This window comes from Erinaceus europaeus, chromosome 1 (genome assembly GCF_950295315.1).
Source record: "Erinaceus europaeus chromosome 1, mEriEur2.1, whole genome shotgun sequence".
Taxonomy (NCBI): Eukaryota; Metazoa; Chordata; class Mammalia; order Eulipotyphla; family Erinaceidae; genus Erinaceus; species Erinaceus europaeus.
In genome coordinates, this window is record NC_080162.1 from 24,334,975 (window position 1) to 24,354,115 (window position 19,141).

The 19,141-nt window shown below is 41.1% G+C and overlaps 2 protein-coding genes across 3 annotated transcripts in view; one reads left to right on the plus strand and one right to left on the minus strand.

Moving 5' to 3' along the window:
* MICU1 (mitochondrial calcium uptake 1) overlaps window positions 1–10,053 on the minus strand; it is a 55,161-nt gene extending 45,108 nt beyond the window's left edge. For both annotated transcript variants that reach the window (XM_060202699.1, XM_060202640.1), the window contains exon 1: window positions 9,784–10,053. In XM_060202699.1, coding sequence (XP_060058682.1) covers window positions 9,784–10,038 — 255 coding nt within the window. In that variant the 5' untranslated portion in view covers window positions 10,039–10,053. The remainder of the gene's footprint in view (window positions 1–9,783) is intronic.
* An 8,084-nt stretch (window positions 10,054–18,137) lies between these two features.
* LOC103128551 (coiled-coil-helix-coiled-coil-helix domain-containing protein 2) lies at window positions 18,138–18,715 on the plus strand. Its single transcript, XM_007539434.3, has one exon. The coding sequence runs from the start codon at window positions 18,197–18,199 to the stop codon at window positions 18,662–18,664; it is 468 nt and encodes a 155-aa protein (XP_007539496.2). The 5' UTR covers window positions 18,138–18,196; the 3' UTR covers window positions 18,665–18,715.
* The last annotated feature ends 426 nt before the right edge of the window (window positions 18,716–19,141 follow it).

A 19,141-nucleotide genomic window follows, 5' to 3' on the forward strand; every position in this document is an offset into this window, starting at 1 on the left:
TCTTCCTTCCTTCCTTCCTTCTCTCTCTCTCTCTCTCTCTCTCTCTCTCTCTCTCTCTCTCTTTCTCTTTCCAGAGCACTGCTCAGCTCTGGCTTATGGTGGTGCAGGGAATTGAACCTGGGACTTTGGAGTCTCAGACATGAAGAGTTTCTTTGAAAAACCATTATGCTATTTACCCCTGCCTAGAAGATTAATAATTCTTTGTGAACAGAGACACTTGCAGTTGCTTAAGCATGAATTTAACATTAGTAAGTAGCTACCTTAAGTAAATAGAATTATTTCAAATCTGAAAGCAATTGAGGGGGCAGGTGGTAAAGCAACTGGTTAAGCACACTAGGACCTGGGTTCAAGCCTCTGGTCCCCACGTGCAGGGGAAAAATTTCACGAGTGGTAAAGCTTGTGGCCAAACTTTGTATGGTAACCATTACTTATGATCAAACAGTCTATGTCAAAAAATGTGACTATGTATTGTATTGCTCTCTGTTTGGGTTAATGGTTACCCCAACCATCCCCCTGAGTTAGGGGTATATCTGCCTGCCTTTCTCTTCAATAAACAGGTTGCCCACCTTTCTGAGGCCGCCCCTGGAGTTGAATGAGTCTGAAATTCTCTCTGTGCATGTCGCCCCCAGTACGCAGAGTTACCCTGGGACTCCCTGGAGAGCCACTCTGACCCTTGTCTCTTGTGGCCAGGCGGGCGGGGAACCCAGAGTGGACTGCAAATAGTGGATGCTCTCACTCATAGGTGGAAGTTAAGAAGAAACAAGGACAGTAAGGGAAAATTTAAACTTAAATATGGACTGGGTGTGGGGCATTGCACCTAAGCAAAGGACTCTGAGGAAGGAGGGAAAGGGTAGGGTGGAGGCACTCTGGAGTCCTGGTGTATGATGGTGGGAAAGGACCCAGGTTGGATGAGAGTGTCTTGCAGAGAACTATTATGGGGAGATGAGGGACTGAACCTATATGCCAACAACTGTATTATAAACCATTAACTATCCAATAAAGTGTGTGTGTGTGTGTGTGCGTGTGTGTGTGTGTGTAACCCTATATAACCTGCTATGATTATAGTGGAAAACTGATGTGCAGTTTCCTTTTTAAAAAGTTAACTTAATTCTACCATATGACACAGCCCTTTCACTTCTAAGAATCATATAAGAAATGAAAATATAGGACCACACAAAGTCTTGTATGTGGGCCAGAGAAGCAGCTAGCTGGGTAGCACACGCACAGCCTGGGTAGCACACGCACAGCCTGGGTCTGTAAGAGGGGCTATGATACTGGAGGGAGCTCTGGTGCAGTGGTCTCTCTCTCTCTCTCTGTTTTTCTCTGAATTAAACGAGAGACATATCTGCATACAAATGTTCATACTACTGTTATTATCATCATTATTTTTTTTTTTTTAAAGATTTTATTTATTTATTCATGAAGAGAGAAGGAGAGAGAGAGAGAGAAAGAACCAGACATTACTCTGGTACATGTGCTGCCAGGGATTGAACTCAGGACCTCATGCTTCAGAGTCTGATGTTTTATCCACCACGCCACCTCCTGGACCACATTATCATCATTATTATTGAGTGGCAGGGATAAAATCAGGGGTTTATGTTAAAAGTATGTACTCAGGGGGCCAGGCAGTGGCACATTGGGTTAAGTGCACATGGCATGAAGCACACGGTCTGGTGCAAGGATCCCAGTTTGAGTCCCCGGCTCCCCACCTGCAGGGGTTGTCGCTTCACAAGCAGTGAAGCAGGTCTGCAGGTGTCTCTCTTTTCCCATCTGTCTCCCCTCCCCACTCGATTTCTCTCTGTCACAACAACAATAGCAACAATAACAACAAGGGCAACAAGGGCAACAAAAATGGGAAAAATGGCCTCCAGGAGCAGTGGATTCGTAGTGCAGGCACCAAACCCCAGCAATAACCCTGGAGGCAGAAAAAAAAAAAGTATGTACTCAACCACTAATCCATACTCTTTAACCCCCCCCAAAAGTGCACTGCTCATAATACTATTAATATGATATAATACAATATGTAATATTATAAATATAATAGGCCAAAAACTGGAAACAATTTAAATTGTCAATAACTAGTGAATGGGTAAAAAAAAAAGTGTAGTAAATCAATACAAAGAAATAATCTTTACTTTTCATCAATAGTAAATAATAGTAAATTTACTATAAATAACAATATAAACCTGGAAAACAGTATGATAAATGAAAAAATAAAAGCATTTATGAGACATGTTCAGAAAAGGAAGCTATCCAGACACAGGGAGGAGATGTAGTGCTGTCAGAAGGGGGAGTTCACTGTTTACTGTGGCCTACACGAGTAATCCTTGTGGGGAGAGGGAAATATTCTCAAGCTAAATTGCAGTGATGACTGCACAACAGTAACTTTACTAAAAGCCACTAACTCGTACACTTAAAATGGATGAATTTTATGGCAGGTAAATTATACCTGAACAGTTCTGCTTTAAAAGAGTCATTGGAATAGATGAAAAGAGTAGGTTAAGAAGAGTTTTGCTTCCTCTAGAGTCAGCTGTAAAGTCAGACAGGCTGACAGGACATGGATGAGTGCAAACATACTGAACTGGAGAATTCCCTTGCTTGTCATTTAATCAGTCACAGCAAATCCATCTGCCAGCAATCAGTCCAATTGCCCGAGTTTCCTCTGTGACCTACTGAAAAGATGAAAAACACTAGCACAACAAGCCATGATGTCTGCTTCAGAAATGTCTTTGGAGACTCAATTCTAATAGTAAGAAAAACAAAAGCAAAAATAAACCAACGGAACTACAGTGAACTGAAAAGCTTCTGTACTGCAAAAGGAACCTTTACCAAAACAAAGAAACTTCACTGAATAAGAAGTTATCTACATGCCATATATGAAAAGCTAAAAAACCAAAATAAATAAAGAGCTCAAAAAATAAAGAGCTCAAAAAACTCAGCAACAAAAAATACAACCCCATTGAAAATGGGAAGAAGATATAAACAGAATCTTCACTAAAAAAGATACTGACATGGCCAACAGACATGTGAAAAAATGCTGTCACTGATTATCAGAGAAATGTAAACAAGATAACAACAATGAGATACCATCTCACACCTGTGAAAGTGATATACATTAAAAATAACAGAAACAGGGGTTGGGCGGTAGTGCAGTGGGTTAAGCGCACACAGTGCAAGGCTCAAGGATGCTGGCTCGAGCCCCTGGCACCCCACCTGCAGGGAGGGTTGCTTTGCAAGCGGTGAAGCAGGTCTGTAGGTGTCTGTCTTTCTCTCCCTCTCTGTCTGCCCCATCTCTCTCCATTTCTCTCTGTCCTATCCAACAACAACTATAACAGTAGCAACAACAATGGAAAAAAATGGCTGCCAGGAGTAGTGGATTCACAGTGCAGGCACCGAGCCCCAGCAACAAGTGTTGGTGAGGATGTAGGTAAAAAGAACCATTCTAACTGTTAATGGGGATATAAACTGGTTTAGCACCTATGGTGATTCTAGAGATTCCTCAGAACACTAGAAATGGGTCAGCTGTATCACTCAGCAATTCTCCTGCGAGGGCTCTGTCCAAAGAATACAGAAACACAAAGAGATATCTGCATGTTTAAGTTCATAGCAGCACTATCTGTAATAGCCAAAGTGTGAAACAACCCAAGTATAATGACAGACAACGGTTAAGAAAGCTGTAGGACACAAACACAGTGGAACACTACTCAGCAGTAAGAAATGGTGAGATACTCTCTTCTGCTTCTTCACACATCAGGCTAAGTGAGCCCAGCCAGAAGGAGGAGGACCACCAGATGATCTTATTCATAGACGTTATTTAAGAAACCAAGAAAACAGAGTCGGGCAGTAGCAGTGGGTTAAGCGCAGGTGGTGCAAAGCGCAAGGACCAGCCTAAGGATCCCAATTCGAGCTCCCGGCTCCCCACCTGTAGGGGGTCGCTTCACAAGCAGTGAAGCAGGTCTGCAGGTGTCTATCTTTCTTTCCCCCTCTGTCTTTCCCTCCTCTCTCCATTTCTCTCTGTCCTGTACAACAACAACGACATTAATAAGAACAACAATAACTACAATAAAAAACAAGGGCAACCAAAAGGGGATAAATAAATACATATTTTTTTTAAAAAGAGACCAAGAAAAGAGAAAATGAAGGATGAGACTTAGGCCAGATATGTTTTACTGCAGTAGATATGAGGACCCTAAAGAGGAGAGGTCAGAGGGGGTGGAGAGGGTATTGTGGTCTCTGCACTATGACGGAGGAAGATGTCAGATGTCAGGTGGTTGTGGGTGTGGTTTGCAGACATCTACCATGGAGAAATAAGAAACTGTATATATACAACTATGTTATAAGTCAGAATCCCCCAGTAAAGAGAAACAAAACACTGTGTAATCCTCAGCAAATAACCAAGGCTCAGAATAGTATTTTTCATCTAAAAAACACCTTTACAAGCTGCTTGTCAAATCCTATTCTGCTTGTGAAGCAAAGTTCCAATTGTACCTCCCCCAAGAATTTCTACTCATCTCTCTTCAGATGGTTCCAAGCCTTTTCACTGGTGCTCCCACATCTGCTATCTTGATACATTCACCAAATGCAAAAGAGAAACACTTAACTATAAGACACAGTGCTGGGAACATGAAAAGAAACTCAGCAACTCTCCCCCCTCCACAATGGTTATGGGGGGGGGGTCAGTATCTGCACAACAAACCCACCACTCCTGGTGGCCATTCCCTACTCCTTTTTTTTTTTCTTTGATAGCACAGAAAGAAACTGAGAGAAGATAGAGAAAAAAGCACCTGCAGCATTTTTTTATGCAGGTGGGGAGCAGGGGCTTGAAGGTGGGTGCTTGCACATGGTAAGGTTACTCGATTTAGGGTATGCCACAGCGCCACAATACTGTTTTCAAGAGGATCAAAGATGAGGAATTATCTTCTTCTTTTTTTTTTTTTTTTTTGCCTCCAGGATTATTGGCGGGGCTCGGTGCCTGCACTGCGAATCCACTTTTCCTGGAGGCCATTTTTTCCCTTTTGTTACCCTTGTTTATCGGTGTTGTTACTATTATTGTTGTCGCTGTTGTTGGATAGGACAGAGAGAAATGGAGAGACGAGGGGAAGACAGAGAGGGGGAGAGAAAGATAGACACCTGAAGACCTGCTTCACCGCCTGTGAAGCGACTTTTCTGCGGGTGGGGACCCGGGGGATCGAAACGGGATCCTTCTGCCGGTCCTCGCACTTTGCGCCACATGCGCTTAACCCACTGTGCTACCGCCCAACCCCAGGAATTATCTTCTATTTCAACTATTTAACATTTATCTCTCTCAACTAAGAATGTTAAGTTCTATGAAGGCAGAGACCTGGTTTATTTATTACTGTGTTCTCAATACATAGAAGATTATTTGGTACATGACAAGTGCTTAATAAATACTGAACATGAATATAAAATTATGTTACGATGAGCCAAAAGGCCAAGGCCAAGTACTAGATGACCTTACTCAGGTGGAACTTGAGAAATAAAGAAAGAAAGGGAAAACTCGGATTAGTTGTGACTGATTGCAGCATAACCCAGGATTCTAAAGTGGGGAGCAGAAGGGAGGGAGCTGTGGACCAATGCACAATGGTGGGAGGAGACCTCAGCTGGTGCTGGGAGTGGTATGCTGACACCCCTCATGCGGAGATCAGAAATGGCACTCAAGTGACAACAACTCTAGTATGCATAATCTCCCTAATAAAGTGATGTAGAAATAAAAAAAGGAAATAAATGTGCTATTCTGTGTGTAAATTATTTGAATTCATCCTATAAGTGTAATGATTTTTGTCTTGGGAGTCATCTTTTCTTTCATTCCCTCATCTTTCTGTTTTCTTTTTTTATATTTATTTATTATTTATTCCCTTTTGTTGCCCTTGTTGTTTTACTGTTGTAGTTATGATTTTTGTCATTGTTGTTGGATAAGACAGAGAGAAATGGAGAGAGGAGGGGAAGACAGGGCGAAAAAGAGACACCTGCAGACCTGCTTCACCGCCTGTGAAGCGACTCCCCTGCAGGTGGGGAGCTGGGGGCTCGAACTGGGATCCTTACGCCAGTCCTTGCGCTTTGTGCCACCTGCGCTTAACCCGCTGTGCTACTGCCCGACTCCCACCTTTCTGTTTTCTAATCAGATTCTCAATAATCAATCATTTGATGTATCTTGAAAAAGATACATAGCTTTTTTCATCATTTTCAGTACTAGACTATTATTGATTGTATATTTCTTGAGGCTAAGTGATGGTTTTAGTTTATCTTTTCCACAGCTCCTGGCTTAGTGTCTTGCACACAGCAGTGTCTGTCACTGAACTAATTGAACTGAAATTTCAGTTAATTAAATGGCTTTGTTAAATTATTAAAGTTAGCAGCTTTTGGACTCGTAGGCACAGAGGACTGCCACTGTGAGTTTTATTTTAGAAACTTCATCTTTCTCTTAATGAGGAGAAGTCTATAATTTGACAGATGAGAAGTAATGTTATTGCTGAGAATCAGGTTTTGTCTAGAGGAATTTGCAGGAGAAAGAGTATTGAGAAAAACAGTTAGGACAAGGATTCATCTTTAAAAGTAAAATCCAAACAAAACATGCTCCTCATTAAAGGCGGGGGGAGGGGGGAGACGGGTTTTGTTAAATAGGAAACATGATGCTTCCTCACAACTAGAAGAGTAATTTTTCCAGGTTCCCCAGTTCTTCAAGTTATTACTCCGGAACACAGCAGCAAGAGGCAACGCTAGAGCACAGACCCTCCAGAGCAGCGGCTCTCAAGTCGAACCACACATCAGAATCGTCTGAGAAGACCTTGCAGCAACACTGATACTGGTTTCCACCTACTGATTTGATTGGTTTGAAGACAGCCCCAAACCATCAAACTTCTCAACCAGTGCTTGAGAGGGAGAGAATGGTTAAGAGAAATGACACTTTGCTATGAAAAGGACAAGATCTGGGACAGGAAGCTTTGACTTATAGTTGATACTCCGAGAGGATCATTAATATCCTTCCATCTCTCTTTATAGCCTCAAAAGCAAATGAGATCCAACAAAACTATTGGAAAGACAGAAAAAGAAAAATCACTGTGAAATACTATATAGCTTTCGGGGTGTCTCCCTCCTTCTCCGTCAGGGTGTCCTCCAGGGGAAAGGTAACGGGCTGGTTCTTTCTCGCTCACGACAGGGGTGACACGAAGTAAAAGACACCAGGGGACTCTTAGCGTGAATCTAGAATCTGAGTCCTTAGAGTCCCAGAATCCTAGAGTCCGTTTATTGGCAAAGTGGACATGAGTTAAATAGAAAAGCAATGGAGGTAATTATTGTTGCAATATGACAGAAATTACAGGTTTCTTAACAGTCAGCATGCCCCTAAGGTAGGGGGTTGGTATGACAGGAATTGATGAGATACAAGACAGTTATTTTCCATAACACAAGCAACTTAATTATCCAAAGGTATTTGAGAGAAGCATAGGGGTTAAACCCGTAGGGTGAGACAGAGAGAAGATGGATATCAAAAGGCCATATAGTTTGGAATTTCTCTTGTCTGGGCTCTGAGGTGTGTGATGAAGTGTGTGATAAGGTGTGTTCTTCTGTGATCAGAAGGTGACTTTGAATAAGTGAATCTGCAGCCATGTGGCCTGCAGTTAATGGAGGGAAGTACTGGGGTATCTGTGGGCCTGAGAGTCAAGAAGGAAAGAACCAAGTCTGAGTTTCCCCCTTTATGCTCACCTCGGTTGAGAGAGACTTACCAAGAGGTTATCTTCTCAGACCTCCATCCAAAGATGGGGGTGGTTCTCCCTAAGCTCTATCAGGCTCACACATGTTCCCAACTAAGTAATATGCAAATATTTAACACTATGATTAAGAAGTGTCTTCAGGGCAGTCGGGCTGTAGTGTAGCGGGTTAAGCGCAGGTGGTGCAAAGCAAAGGACCGGCATAAGGATCCCGGTTCGAACCCCGGCTCCCCACCTGCAGGGGAGTCGCTTCACAGGCGGTGAAGCAGGTCTGCAGGTGTCTATCTTTCTCTCCTCCTCTCTCCATTTCTCTCTGTCCTATCTAACAACGACAACAACAATAATAACTACAACAATAAAACAACAAGGGCAACAAAAGGGAATAAATAAAATAAATATTTAAAAAAAGAATGAATAAAATATTTTTAAAAAAGTGTCTTCAGTGTTTCAGTTCTGGCTTGATATTGTACAGAAACCCACTTAGTAAAGGACCAACATGAACTAAATGAAAATCTGATTTTCATGTTAACAAATTCAAAGCAGATTAAAATAAGCAATTAGAAAGCAAATGGTGATTGCCCTTTAATGAAAAATGGTCCTAGAGAGATGGACTGGCAATCCGAGGAGGAAAGGCCCTTCATTAACTCTGATTTTAGTTAATTGCTGTGCTCACAAACTATTTAATCAACATGAGAAGACAATCGATCTCTATCTCCTTGTGAAAGCAGGCTGGAAATTCTGGGAGAGAAGTAATTTAGCATCTTAGATTTTCATCTCTTGCAGGTTCTAAATTAACTCCCGCCAAAGCTGAAATACTCTATTCCTCCAAGGGAGAGGTCCCCAGTGTCCAATTTAAGGACAAATTCATAATAAAACATGAATCAAGCCTATCATCATAGAGAATTATTTCAAAGTTGAATCAGTGTCTTAAAGTGTCTATTTAAAGACAGGTCTGGCAATGACTGTACTATAACACATCAACCCACTCAATAAAAAAAAAAAAGGTTTGGATGGCAAAAGGAAGGACTACTTCCTAATGTAAATAGTAGATTAAAAGTCTATCTAAAGGGGGTTGGGCAGTAGCACAGCGGGTTAAGTGCACATGGCACAAAGCGCAAGGATCCTGGTTTGAGCCGAGCCCCCAACTCCCCACCTGCAGGGGGGTCGCTTCACAAGCAGTGAAAAAAGTCTTTCTCTCCCCCTCTTTGTCTTCCCCTCCTCTCTCCTTTTCTCTCCTATCTGGCAACAATGACATCAATAACAACAATAATAATAACTACAACAACAATAAAAAAACGAGGGCAACAAAAAGTAAAATAAAAAAATATAAAAAAATCTATCTCAATACTTGTGATCAATTTTCTAAAATTACAATTTCCAACAGATATGAACTGTGTATGAGCAGTGTCGGAGTGCTCCCTGGAAGAGAAGTAAGGTCTTTTGTCACTTTCTGTTAAAAGTCTTCTCCTACTGCCAACGGGACACACAGAAGCTGACACTTTCTTTGAGGCGTGTCTACCCCCAGGTGGAGTCTGAAGCTCAGTTCAGAGGGTTTTTTTTTTTTTTTCTTCAGTTTTTCAACATCTACAATGAGGAAAAACACTCCATAAACTTAGATCAATAATGTTTATGCCAGATTTCCTGCGAAAAGACTAATAACCAAGAAAAATAAGAGAAGCAAAAGCAACCCTATTATTTTTAGTTATTGAAGCTTTAAGGTAGAATATCCCTGAGAGCACACGCTGAGGATATGCCTTTCAACTCAGGTCAGGAAGGATAAGTGGTCTGTTTATAGTCTATGGGAACCTCTGAGGCAGAAACAGAACTTAAGTGCTCTAGTTCTCAGTCTATTGCTCCAACCTTGCATGAATAAGAAACCTACAGTCATTTGGGTTTTCTAATTTTCCTCACTCATTGCTCTTTTTTTTTTTTTTTTAAAGATGCCGGAGATTAACTGGTACTAACCTCTAGTTGATTACATACTTTCATGTCAGTCTGTCCCTAACAATGGCATGCTTCTGTTGTTCCTTTTCTTCCTAGAGGCAAAGATACCTACCTTTCCGTCTTTGAAATGCTTCTTGAGCTGCTTCTGCATGGCAGTCAGCTTCTTGGACTGCACCCCACTGTAGGCCAGCAGCATGCCACCAAACTGCCTCTCGGTGATTCTTCCATCCACAGGGTCATGGCGTTCAAACTGAGAGGGGAATAGAAAGAGTTTTGCTGAGATCAGATGGAAAGTGTTTTTAACATGAAGTGAAGAATAATCGACTGTGTTAGAAGACAAAAAAATTGTTGATGACTGTGACTGCATATTTTTGAACTATAATTCTCAGCAGGATTTGAAAACAAAAATTAACTAGAAATAGAAGATGTAGGTTCTACTTATGATCTAGATCTACTTAAGAACTCAGAAAAGTCAGCCAACTGCTCTGGCTCTCAATTTTCTCACAGATAAACTAGAGCTGTGACAACATTTCACACTTTATTGACTTGCATTATTCTTGCAGGAGTAAAGCCAATGTCAAAATTCTATTCAAATTCATGAGGGGTGTTATTACTAAGAGGTGTTCTCTGATCATTCAAATCCTTGCTACTCAAAGAATTAAATTGAATCATTATAAATTTGATCAACCACACATATCAGTTCTTCAACCTGTACTTAGTATGGCTGTATACTCAGACCTTTAACAATTTCAAGGCAGATTAAGACATTTAATTTTTTTTTTCTCAAAATAGTAACTAAATGCTTGAACATCAACAGAGCTTGAAATAATAATATAAAATATATAGACTTCCTCAATAAAACATGCTGTTACTGAAAAAATCACTTAATATATTAAAATGGTATACAAATCACATCTTTAACATTTATGTATACATGTTACATACTTAAACACGTATTCATGCAAACAAAGGTTAAGTATAAAAAAAAAAAAACACCCTCTAGTTAATCTAAGAAAAGTACTATGTAGAAATGGAGAGAAGAAAGTCAGCTCATTCCAAACTTCAGAATTAAGATACTTATACATATACATGAAACAATAAAATGGCTAAATGAGCCTAGAAAACTATTAGGAAGCAAATGATGTGAAGATCATAACATTTCTCTATGGTTTTAATGAAAAATAACAGAAGAAAAATTTAAGATTTCTACATGGCAGAATGTAATTCTGTTCTCATAAGAGGAATATACATTTAGACTTAGGAAACCACTAAGTAAGATCACGTCAACAAACAGGTTCTGAATGTTTACTAGTTGTTTGGCAACTAAGAAAAGAGAAGAAGATACCATTTCTTTTCTTTCTTCCTTATTTATTAGATATGTCTATACATATAATGAGAAAAATTGAGAGGAAGGGGGAGATAGGGAGAGAGACAGTGAGACCCCTGTAGCCCTTCTTCATCACTCGTGAAGCTTTCCCCCTGCAGGTAGAGACCAGGGACTTGAACCCGAGTCCTTGCACAGTGCAATGTGTGTGATTAACCAGGTGTGCCATTGCCTGGCCCTGATTCCATTTCTATTCTATTTCTATTTATGATTTTAGAAGGAGATGAACCTTACAGACACGCTACAAAGTTAAGGAAGTACGTAGAAAGCAAGAGCGAACTTTTCTTTCGGTGCTCAGTTCCTGTTTGGTAAGTTGATAACGCCTTATACTTGTTCCCTCACTGGTGAAACCTTGTCAAGGGGCAAGACACAAGAAATGCATCTCAACAATACCATCCATCTACTGAGCGTGTACTTCATCCATATGTCCTTTGCTTCGCTCGTTTCACATACTCATTTCTAAGCAGATATGATGAGTTTCCTATTATTGAGGAGAAAATGGAGGCAACATATGGCAGAGCTGGGACTCGAACTCATATCTATCTGCTTCCAAAGACTCTGCCTCAGTATCACACTGGTTCACCCTTCTAAGCAGCAGTTCACATTCAACTGATAGGAAAGTCCTACATTTTCTGGAGTAACCCCATGGGGCTTCGTCATATTTAAGTGAGAAGCAAAACTATTAGCAAAGTCATCGACATCATAAGTATTACATGAAGCCCTCTCTCTCTCTCTCTCTTTTTTAACTTAACCACTCAATATTTCACATTTGGCATATCATCACTTCTATAGAGCTGATTAATTTTTTTGGACAATACCAAACGTTTTTCAGGATTCATTTTAAATGTGATTTATGGTTCAATTAACCATCCTTGACCGACCAGTCAACGTCCATGTTCAGTGGGGAAGCAATTACAGAAGCCAGACCTTCCACCTTCTGCAACCCACAATGACCCTGGGTCCATGCTCCCAGAGGGCTAGAGAATGGGAAAGCTATCAGGGGAGGGGATGGGATATGGAGATTGGGTGATGGGAATTGTGTGGAGTTGTACCCCTCCTACCCTATGGTTTTGTTAATTTATCCTTTCTTAAATAAAAAAAATAATAAAAAAATAAAAAATAAAAAAGAAAAAAATCATTCTTTTTGGCAGCATTCTTCTTCTTATTATTATAAAAGTGGTTGGAACTCAAAAGGGCTCACAAAGTATAAAAATTACTTCCATGTGGTAGGACCAACATCAAAACTTCCTATTTACTCTGTAATTTGATGTTTGACTATTCTGAGTTAAGACTGCCTTATTTATGAGGACTTAAACATGGCTCTCTTTATATAAATGCGTTAATAAATACCTGTATGATTCATTCAACATTTATTAACTTTTTTAAAAAAAGATTTGATTTATTAGCTAGGGAGAAAGAAAAAGAGTTTTACTCTGGCACTCAGGACCTCATGCTTATAAGTCTAATATTTCACTGGGCCACCTTCTGGGCTATTTTTAATTATTTTTTTCTTTTCATCAGACCACTGCTCAGCTCTGGTTTATGATGGTGCTGAGGATTGAACCTGGGACCTCCAAGCCTCAGACATAAAAATCTACTGCTTAAGTAACTGTCATTTCCCAGCTTCTATGACATTCATTATTTGAACACCTAACTATCCTAAGGTTAGGGAACTTGAGACCTGCAGTCTAAAAACTTTAAAACCTGCAGCTAAACTTCCCAGGGTAATGCTATATGTCCTATGTCTCTGGAGACACTGCATGTAACTTAAACCTACACAATCCTGTGAGTGCATGCCCAGAGCACTATGCGCATGCAGTCTTCAAGGTCATGAGAGGTTATTTGTGAGGAAAGACACATTATTATGAAATCATCACAACGCAGGGAGCTTTTAATTGTATTTTTGAGAGGTAATTCAAATGCTTAGCTTGCATTCTACTTAGCAAAACACAGATACAACTTCTTATGTTCCACTTCAATGGCAATTAAGGAAATCCATACTATTAGAGCCTGTGACACAGTACGTGTGTATTTCAGCACGCCACTTCAGCACACCACCCGCTGTGTACATTGCTTCTTTGTGGAGGCACAGTGAATAGTGCAAAATTTCTTTCTTCCCTTCCCTTCCCTTCCCTTCCCTTCCCTTCCCTTCCCTTCCCTTCCTTCTTTCCTTCCTTCCTTCCTTTCTGTTGGTATGCATGAGACCCCTTCTGTTTCATTTGTTTTAAATCCCCCCTGCTTAACACTAGTCTATTTACATAACCACTGCATTCTATTTACATAACCACTGTTAACAAGCACCACCCTCCCTCCAGGGCATTGGTGGTTCAGTGATAGGATTCTCGCCTGCTCCGCCCCCTCCTTGTCACACCCTGATCCTCTCCTTGTCACACTCTGATTTTCACCAGTCACTTTTCTCTCCACCCTCTCTATGTCACATCCTGTTTCCACCCTACTTGGCAAGTATATATAAAGACAGCATGGTGAGTTTTACAGTACTTGAGTTTAGCTTAGCTCGTCTTAGATTGTGCTGCGTCCTGCATGAATAAAGAGATACTGCCTACAGCTCAACCATGAGTCCCTGGTCGTCTGTTACCCACCCGTGAAGCTAGCCTGGCGAAAACATAACCCGTCGAAAACAACACCTTTCTATTATTATTAATTTATAAAAAGGAAACATTGACTAAACCATAGGATAAGAGGGGTACAACTCCACACAATTCCCACCACCAGAACTCTGTACCCCAGCCCCTCCCCTGATAGCTTTACTATTCTTTATCCCTCTGGGAGTATGGACCCAAGGTCATTGTGGGTTGCAGAAGGTAGAAGGTCTGGCTTCTGTAATTGCTTCCCTGCTGAACATGGGTGTTGACAGGTCGATCCACACTCCCAGCCTGCCTCTCTCTCTCCCTAGTGGGGCGGGGTTCTGGGGAATTGGAGCTCCAGGATACACTGGTAGGGTTGTCTGTCCAGGGAAGTCTGGTTGGTATCATGCTAGCATCTGGAGTCTGGTGGCTGAAAAGAGAATTAACATATAAAGCCAAACAAGTTGTTGACTAATCAAGAACAAAAAGGCTGGAGTAGTGCAGATGAAGAGTTGGGAGAGTCTCCGTTCTGTGGATAGCTAGTAAGCGATATGGGCCCCAGATCAGATTAAATGGATGGGGTTTACAGTCAACAATATTTATACATCTTTCCCATATTTGGGAGCTACTCTCTTCCCTGATCCAGCTTCCTGGTCTTTTTTCTAGCCATGACATGATGTCCCCAAACAATAAGTCGGATCCACCTGCATATCAGATTTCAGGCTCAGGGAAAAAACAAAACAATCAATCAAACAAACAAACAAAAAACTAGTATAGCCATAGGCCCTTTGGAATCTAACTAGAAATTCTTTTCTATGGCCACTGTCACTTTCTCAAATGAATGCAAGCTGCTGGCTCCCTGTTGTTTCACAGCGGGCTGCAGGGCAGACAAAAAGGGGAATAATGAAAAGAAAAAAAAAAGAAAATGCTAAGATTTCTTTTTTCCCTGGCTTTCTGAGCACAGTCTGCCTTTTTCCATAGTTGTCCCTTGTTGAGAGAATGAATCACCTTTTGTATGGTCTACATACATCTAGGTGAAACAATGTATGGGAGACAGAAAGCCAGGGGGAAAAAATCTACTATGAACAAAGGCCAAAATAAGATTGGGAAAAACAGTCAAAGGAAAAAAAAATCAGTATCTGTGAGTAGGCCTTGGTTTATTAAAGATGTTCAAGGTTGGGCAGGGGTAGATAGCATAATGGTTATGCAAAAAGACTCTCTCATGCCTGAGACTCCAAAGTCCCAGGTTCAATCCCCTGCACTACCATAAGCCAGAGCTGAGCCAGTGCTTTGGTAAAAATAAATAAATAAAGAAATAAAAATGTTCAAGGTTAACATAACTCCAAAATGTAAACAACCTCATTCTCTTTCACAAGTTTTTTTCCAGGAGATTTTGTCTATCCCTTAAAGTAAATCCACCCCTTATACAATGATTTCAGAATCATCATTTTTCTTGACAGGTTTTTCCTAGCATATCAACTGTTCAATAGAATAATGAAAAGTTATTATAACTTTGATTTGAACACACCTATGGTTCTCACTGACAATACTTAGCTTCAGTGGCCATAAACACACCATTGCTGCTACTACTAGAAGTCCCAGAACAATTGTCTATCATGCCCACGAAATGGAAAAAACAAGCAAAGTTCTCCACTGCAAATGCACCCAGCAAGTATGACATACATATTTTGAGTGTGGCATCTGCTTCTATAATTGAGAGGGCTCAAAGAGTTCCAGATCAAACTGATCAGAGCAACTGCTTGGATCCTGCATTTCCTCCTCATTTTTTAAATTAGTGATTGACAAAGTTATGAGATAACAAGGGTACAATACCACACCATTCCCATCACCAGAGTTCTGTGTCCCCATTCCCTCCATTGGAAACTACAGTGTTTCTACCAAGGTCATTTCTTTAAAAAAATTTTTTTTAAAATATTTATTTATTTTCCCTTGTGTTGCCCATGTTGTTTTATTGTTGTAGTTATTATTGTTATTGATGTCATTGTAGTTGGATAGGACAGAGAGAAATGGAGAGAGGAGGGGAAGACAGAGGGGGAGAGAAAGACAGACACGGGCAGACCTGCTTCACTGCTTGTAAAGCGACTCCCCTCCAGGTGGGGAGCTGGGGGCTCAAACCAGGATCCTTACGCCGGTCCTAGTGCTTTGCACCACCAGTGCTTAACCTGCTGCGCTACCGCCAAACTCCCGGGTTAATTTATTTCTATAACTGTTTATACATATATATATATGTCTCCCTCTCTCTCTATATATAAATTCTGTAATTATTTATTACTCTTTATTAAATGCGTTTGCTTTGTCTTTGCTTATAGAGTACTTTTTTTTTTTTACATCTGAAGAGTAGAAAAAGTGGACATGACAAATTTTGTTTATTATTCAGCATATGAGAAGGACAAACTCCAATTAAGGAAGTCCTTTACCCTGGCCACATTACCAGACAGGAAATGTGCACAAGGGAGGCACTCAATAAAATATGTTTTTATTGAACAAACACTGGAGAAAACAATAGAAAAATAACTCACAACAAGGACTCTTGAGGAGAGGATTTCCTCTCTGAGGTAGGATTACTTTTCCAAGTACTAGTGAGTATGCAAGGAAAGTATTAGAAAATAAAGTGTTTGAAAAAAAAATCACTTAACTGAGGGTAACAATGGCCCACAAGATAGCTATTGTCACAGAAGCATAGCTTCCTGTCTCTTCATGTTAGGAATGTGCTCACCACTCCCACACAAGTGCAGTACAACTGAGCAAGGTGACAACACCAAACAATCTAGAAGAACTGTAGCATTCAAATTCCTTCAGTTGCTAATAAATAATCCAAATCCCACATTCATAGTAGCAAACACTTATATGCACTTACTGTGTGGCATGTAGTCTCCTAAGTGTTTTCCATTCATTAATCCACATGGTATTTGAACAACATCCTCTACCTACTACCCAAGCAAGATGTGTCCTGAAATTAGTGCAGCCTGGAATGTTCCTAGCTGTGACCACAGAATGTGAGCTCAGACCTACAGGGATGGAGAGGTTACATAGGCTCCTGTGCTGAATATGGGCCCCAGATCAAACCGATGGGGTTTACAGTTAACAATATTTATGTACTTTCCCCTTATTTGGAAGCTACTCTCTTCCCTGATGCAGCTTTCTAGTCCTTTTTCCAACTATGACACCATCTCCCCAGACAATAACCTGGGTTCACCTGTATATTAGATGTCAGGCTCAAGCAAAAACTAGTAAAGTCATGGGCCCTCTGGATGATACCTAAAATATACCTACTAGCTTTTTCCAAAACGGAGACCTCCAAATCTTCATCTGCAATATTCTTGCCCTTAGGCTCATGATTAGTCAATCATTTGTTCTGCTTTATATCTTAACTCTTTTTCAGCCACCAGGTTCCAGATGTTACCATGATGCCAACCTGACTTCCTTGGGCAGAGGACCCTACCATGTGTCTTGGAGCCCTGCCTCCCCAGATCATCCTGCCAACACCCATGTTCAGTGGGGAAGCTATTACAGAAGTGAGACCTTCCACCTTCTGCACCCCACATTGATCCTGGGTCCATACTTCCAGAGGGATAAAGAATAGGAAAGCTATCAGGGGAGGGGATGGGATAAGGAGTTCTGGTGGTGGGAAGTGTGTGGAGTTATACCCCTCTTATCCTATGGTTTTGTCAGTGTTTCCTTTTTATAAAAAATAATAATAAAAAAGAATAGGAAAGCTATCAACGGAGGGGATTGGATACGGAGCTCTGGGGGTGGGCATTCTGTGGAAATGTACCCCTCTTATCCTATAGTATTGTCAATATTTCCATTTTATAAATAAAAACACCATGCTGTGTTGACCATGTGTCGAATGTTTATTCACAGCAATAAAATATAAACATAGACGCCTTTCTACAGCAAGGAGGATCCACTCCAATGAGTTTTCTGTCACCTGTGACAGGACTTGTAGTATCTTGTGGCTTGAGAGAAAGATTTGTTTATGCTAAGTATCTGAGTTTTTCTTTTCCTTTTTGGGGGGAGTGGGATCAAGGTCTCAGGCATGATAGCTTTATACAGCCTCCCAGGCAGATTTTTTTTTTCTTCATTGTTTCCGTTAGAGAAAGAGAGGACAGTCAGAAGGAAATACAACAGCATCACACTCCACGCATGGAGCTCCCTTAGTGCCAGTCATGGTGCTCATGGTTTAAACACAGGGCCCTGTAAATAGTAAGGTGTCTGTCGGCTCCCTGGACTTTTATGCCATTTTCTCTGAAATGTCTCTCTTGTCATCATTTTGTAGATTTTTGAGCTTAATTTCTCTTTATGACTTGTCTGATTATTTCAAAACACACTCAATTCACATAATCTCCTAGCTTTTACTGAAGGTGAGGTCTAGTACTCATACAGGGGCATCTTTGCATATATATATATATATTTAAAGCCCAGAGTACATTATAAACAAAGCACATCTTGGATAGGGAATTCCATAAAGTCTTATTTGAAAACATAAAATAGGAGTTTCGCACTTGTGGACCCGGAGCCGCGGAGCCGTCGAGATGCCGCGTGGAAGCCGAAGCCGCACCTCCCGCATGGCCCCTCCAGCCAGCCGGGCACCGCAGATGAGGGCTGCCCCTCGGCCCGCGCCAGCAGCTCAGCCCCCAGCTGCAGCTCCACCAGCCGCTGTTGGTTTGCCAGCCGCCGCTCCCCGACAGCCCGGCCTCATGGCCCAGATGGCAAGCACTGCAGCTGGCGTGGCTGTGGGCTCCGCCGTGGGGCACACCATAGGCCACGCCCTCACTGGAGGCTTCAGTGGAGGGAGCAATGCTGAGCCCACTAGGCCCGACATCACTTACCAGGAGCCTCAGGGAGCCCAACCCGTGCAGCAGCAGCAGCAGCAGTTTGGCCCATGCCACTATGAGATGAAGCAGTTTCTGGAGTGTGCCCAGAATCAGAGTGACCTGAAGCTCTGTGAGGGTTTCAGCGAGGTGCTGAAGCAATGCAGGTTTGCAAATGGATTGTCCTAAGCAAGATGTTCAAATTGAAGACATGAAAAATCACCTCTCATCACGTTAATTTAGCATGAAACTAAAATAATTGAAATGCAAAGTTTAACCTATTGTAGATCATTAATAACCACTTTGTTTCAGGCTGGCAATGGAAGGGAGTATCTTATCTCAGTTTGGGGCTGGAACATGCTCCTGTGGCTTCCTTGATCCAGCTTTTTGTGATGTTGTTTATGAGTTAATCTGAATAAAGTGATTTATTTAAAAAAAAAAAAAAAAAAAAAAGAAAACATAAAATAAAGAGATTCAAGGTACAGAGTAGATCATTATGGAAAGCTGAAACTAATTTTACTGGTAGCTTGAACACATTGTCTCATAAAATAGCAGACTACACTTCTGTGAAGACAGGAAGCAAAAGAATGCTCATTCTCTGAATTTTTTTTTCACATGAATCCATACACTGCCACCAATCAAGAGAAAGGTGCTCAATGAAAAGAC

Excerpts from the sequence above, each read along its gene's own strand:
- LOC103128551 (XM_007539434.3), top strand. The coding sequence starts at position 18,197 with ATGCCGCGTGGAAGCCGAAGCCGCACCTCCCGCATGGCCCCTCCAGCC.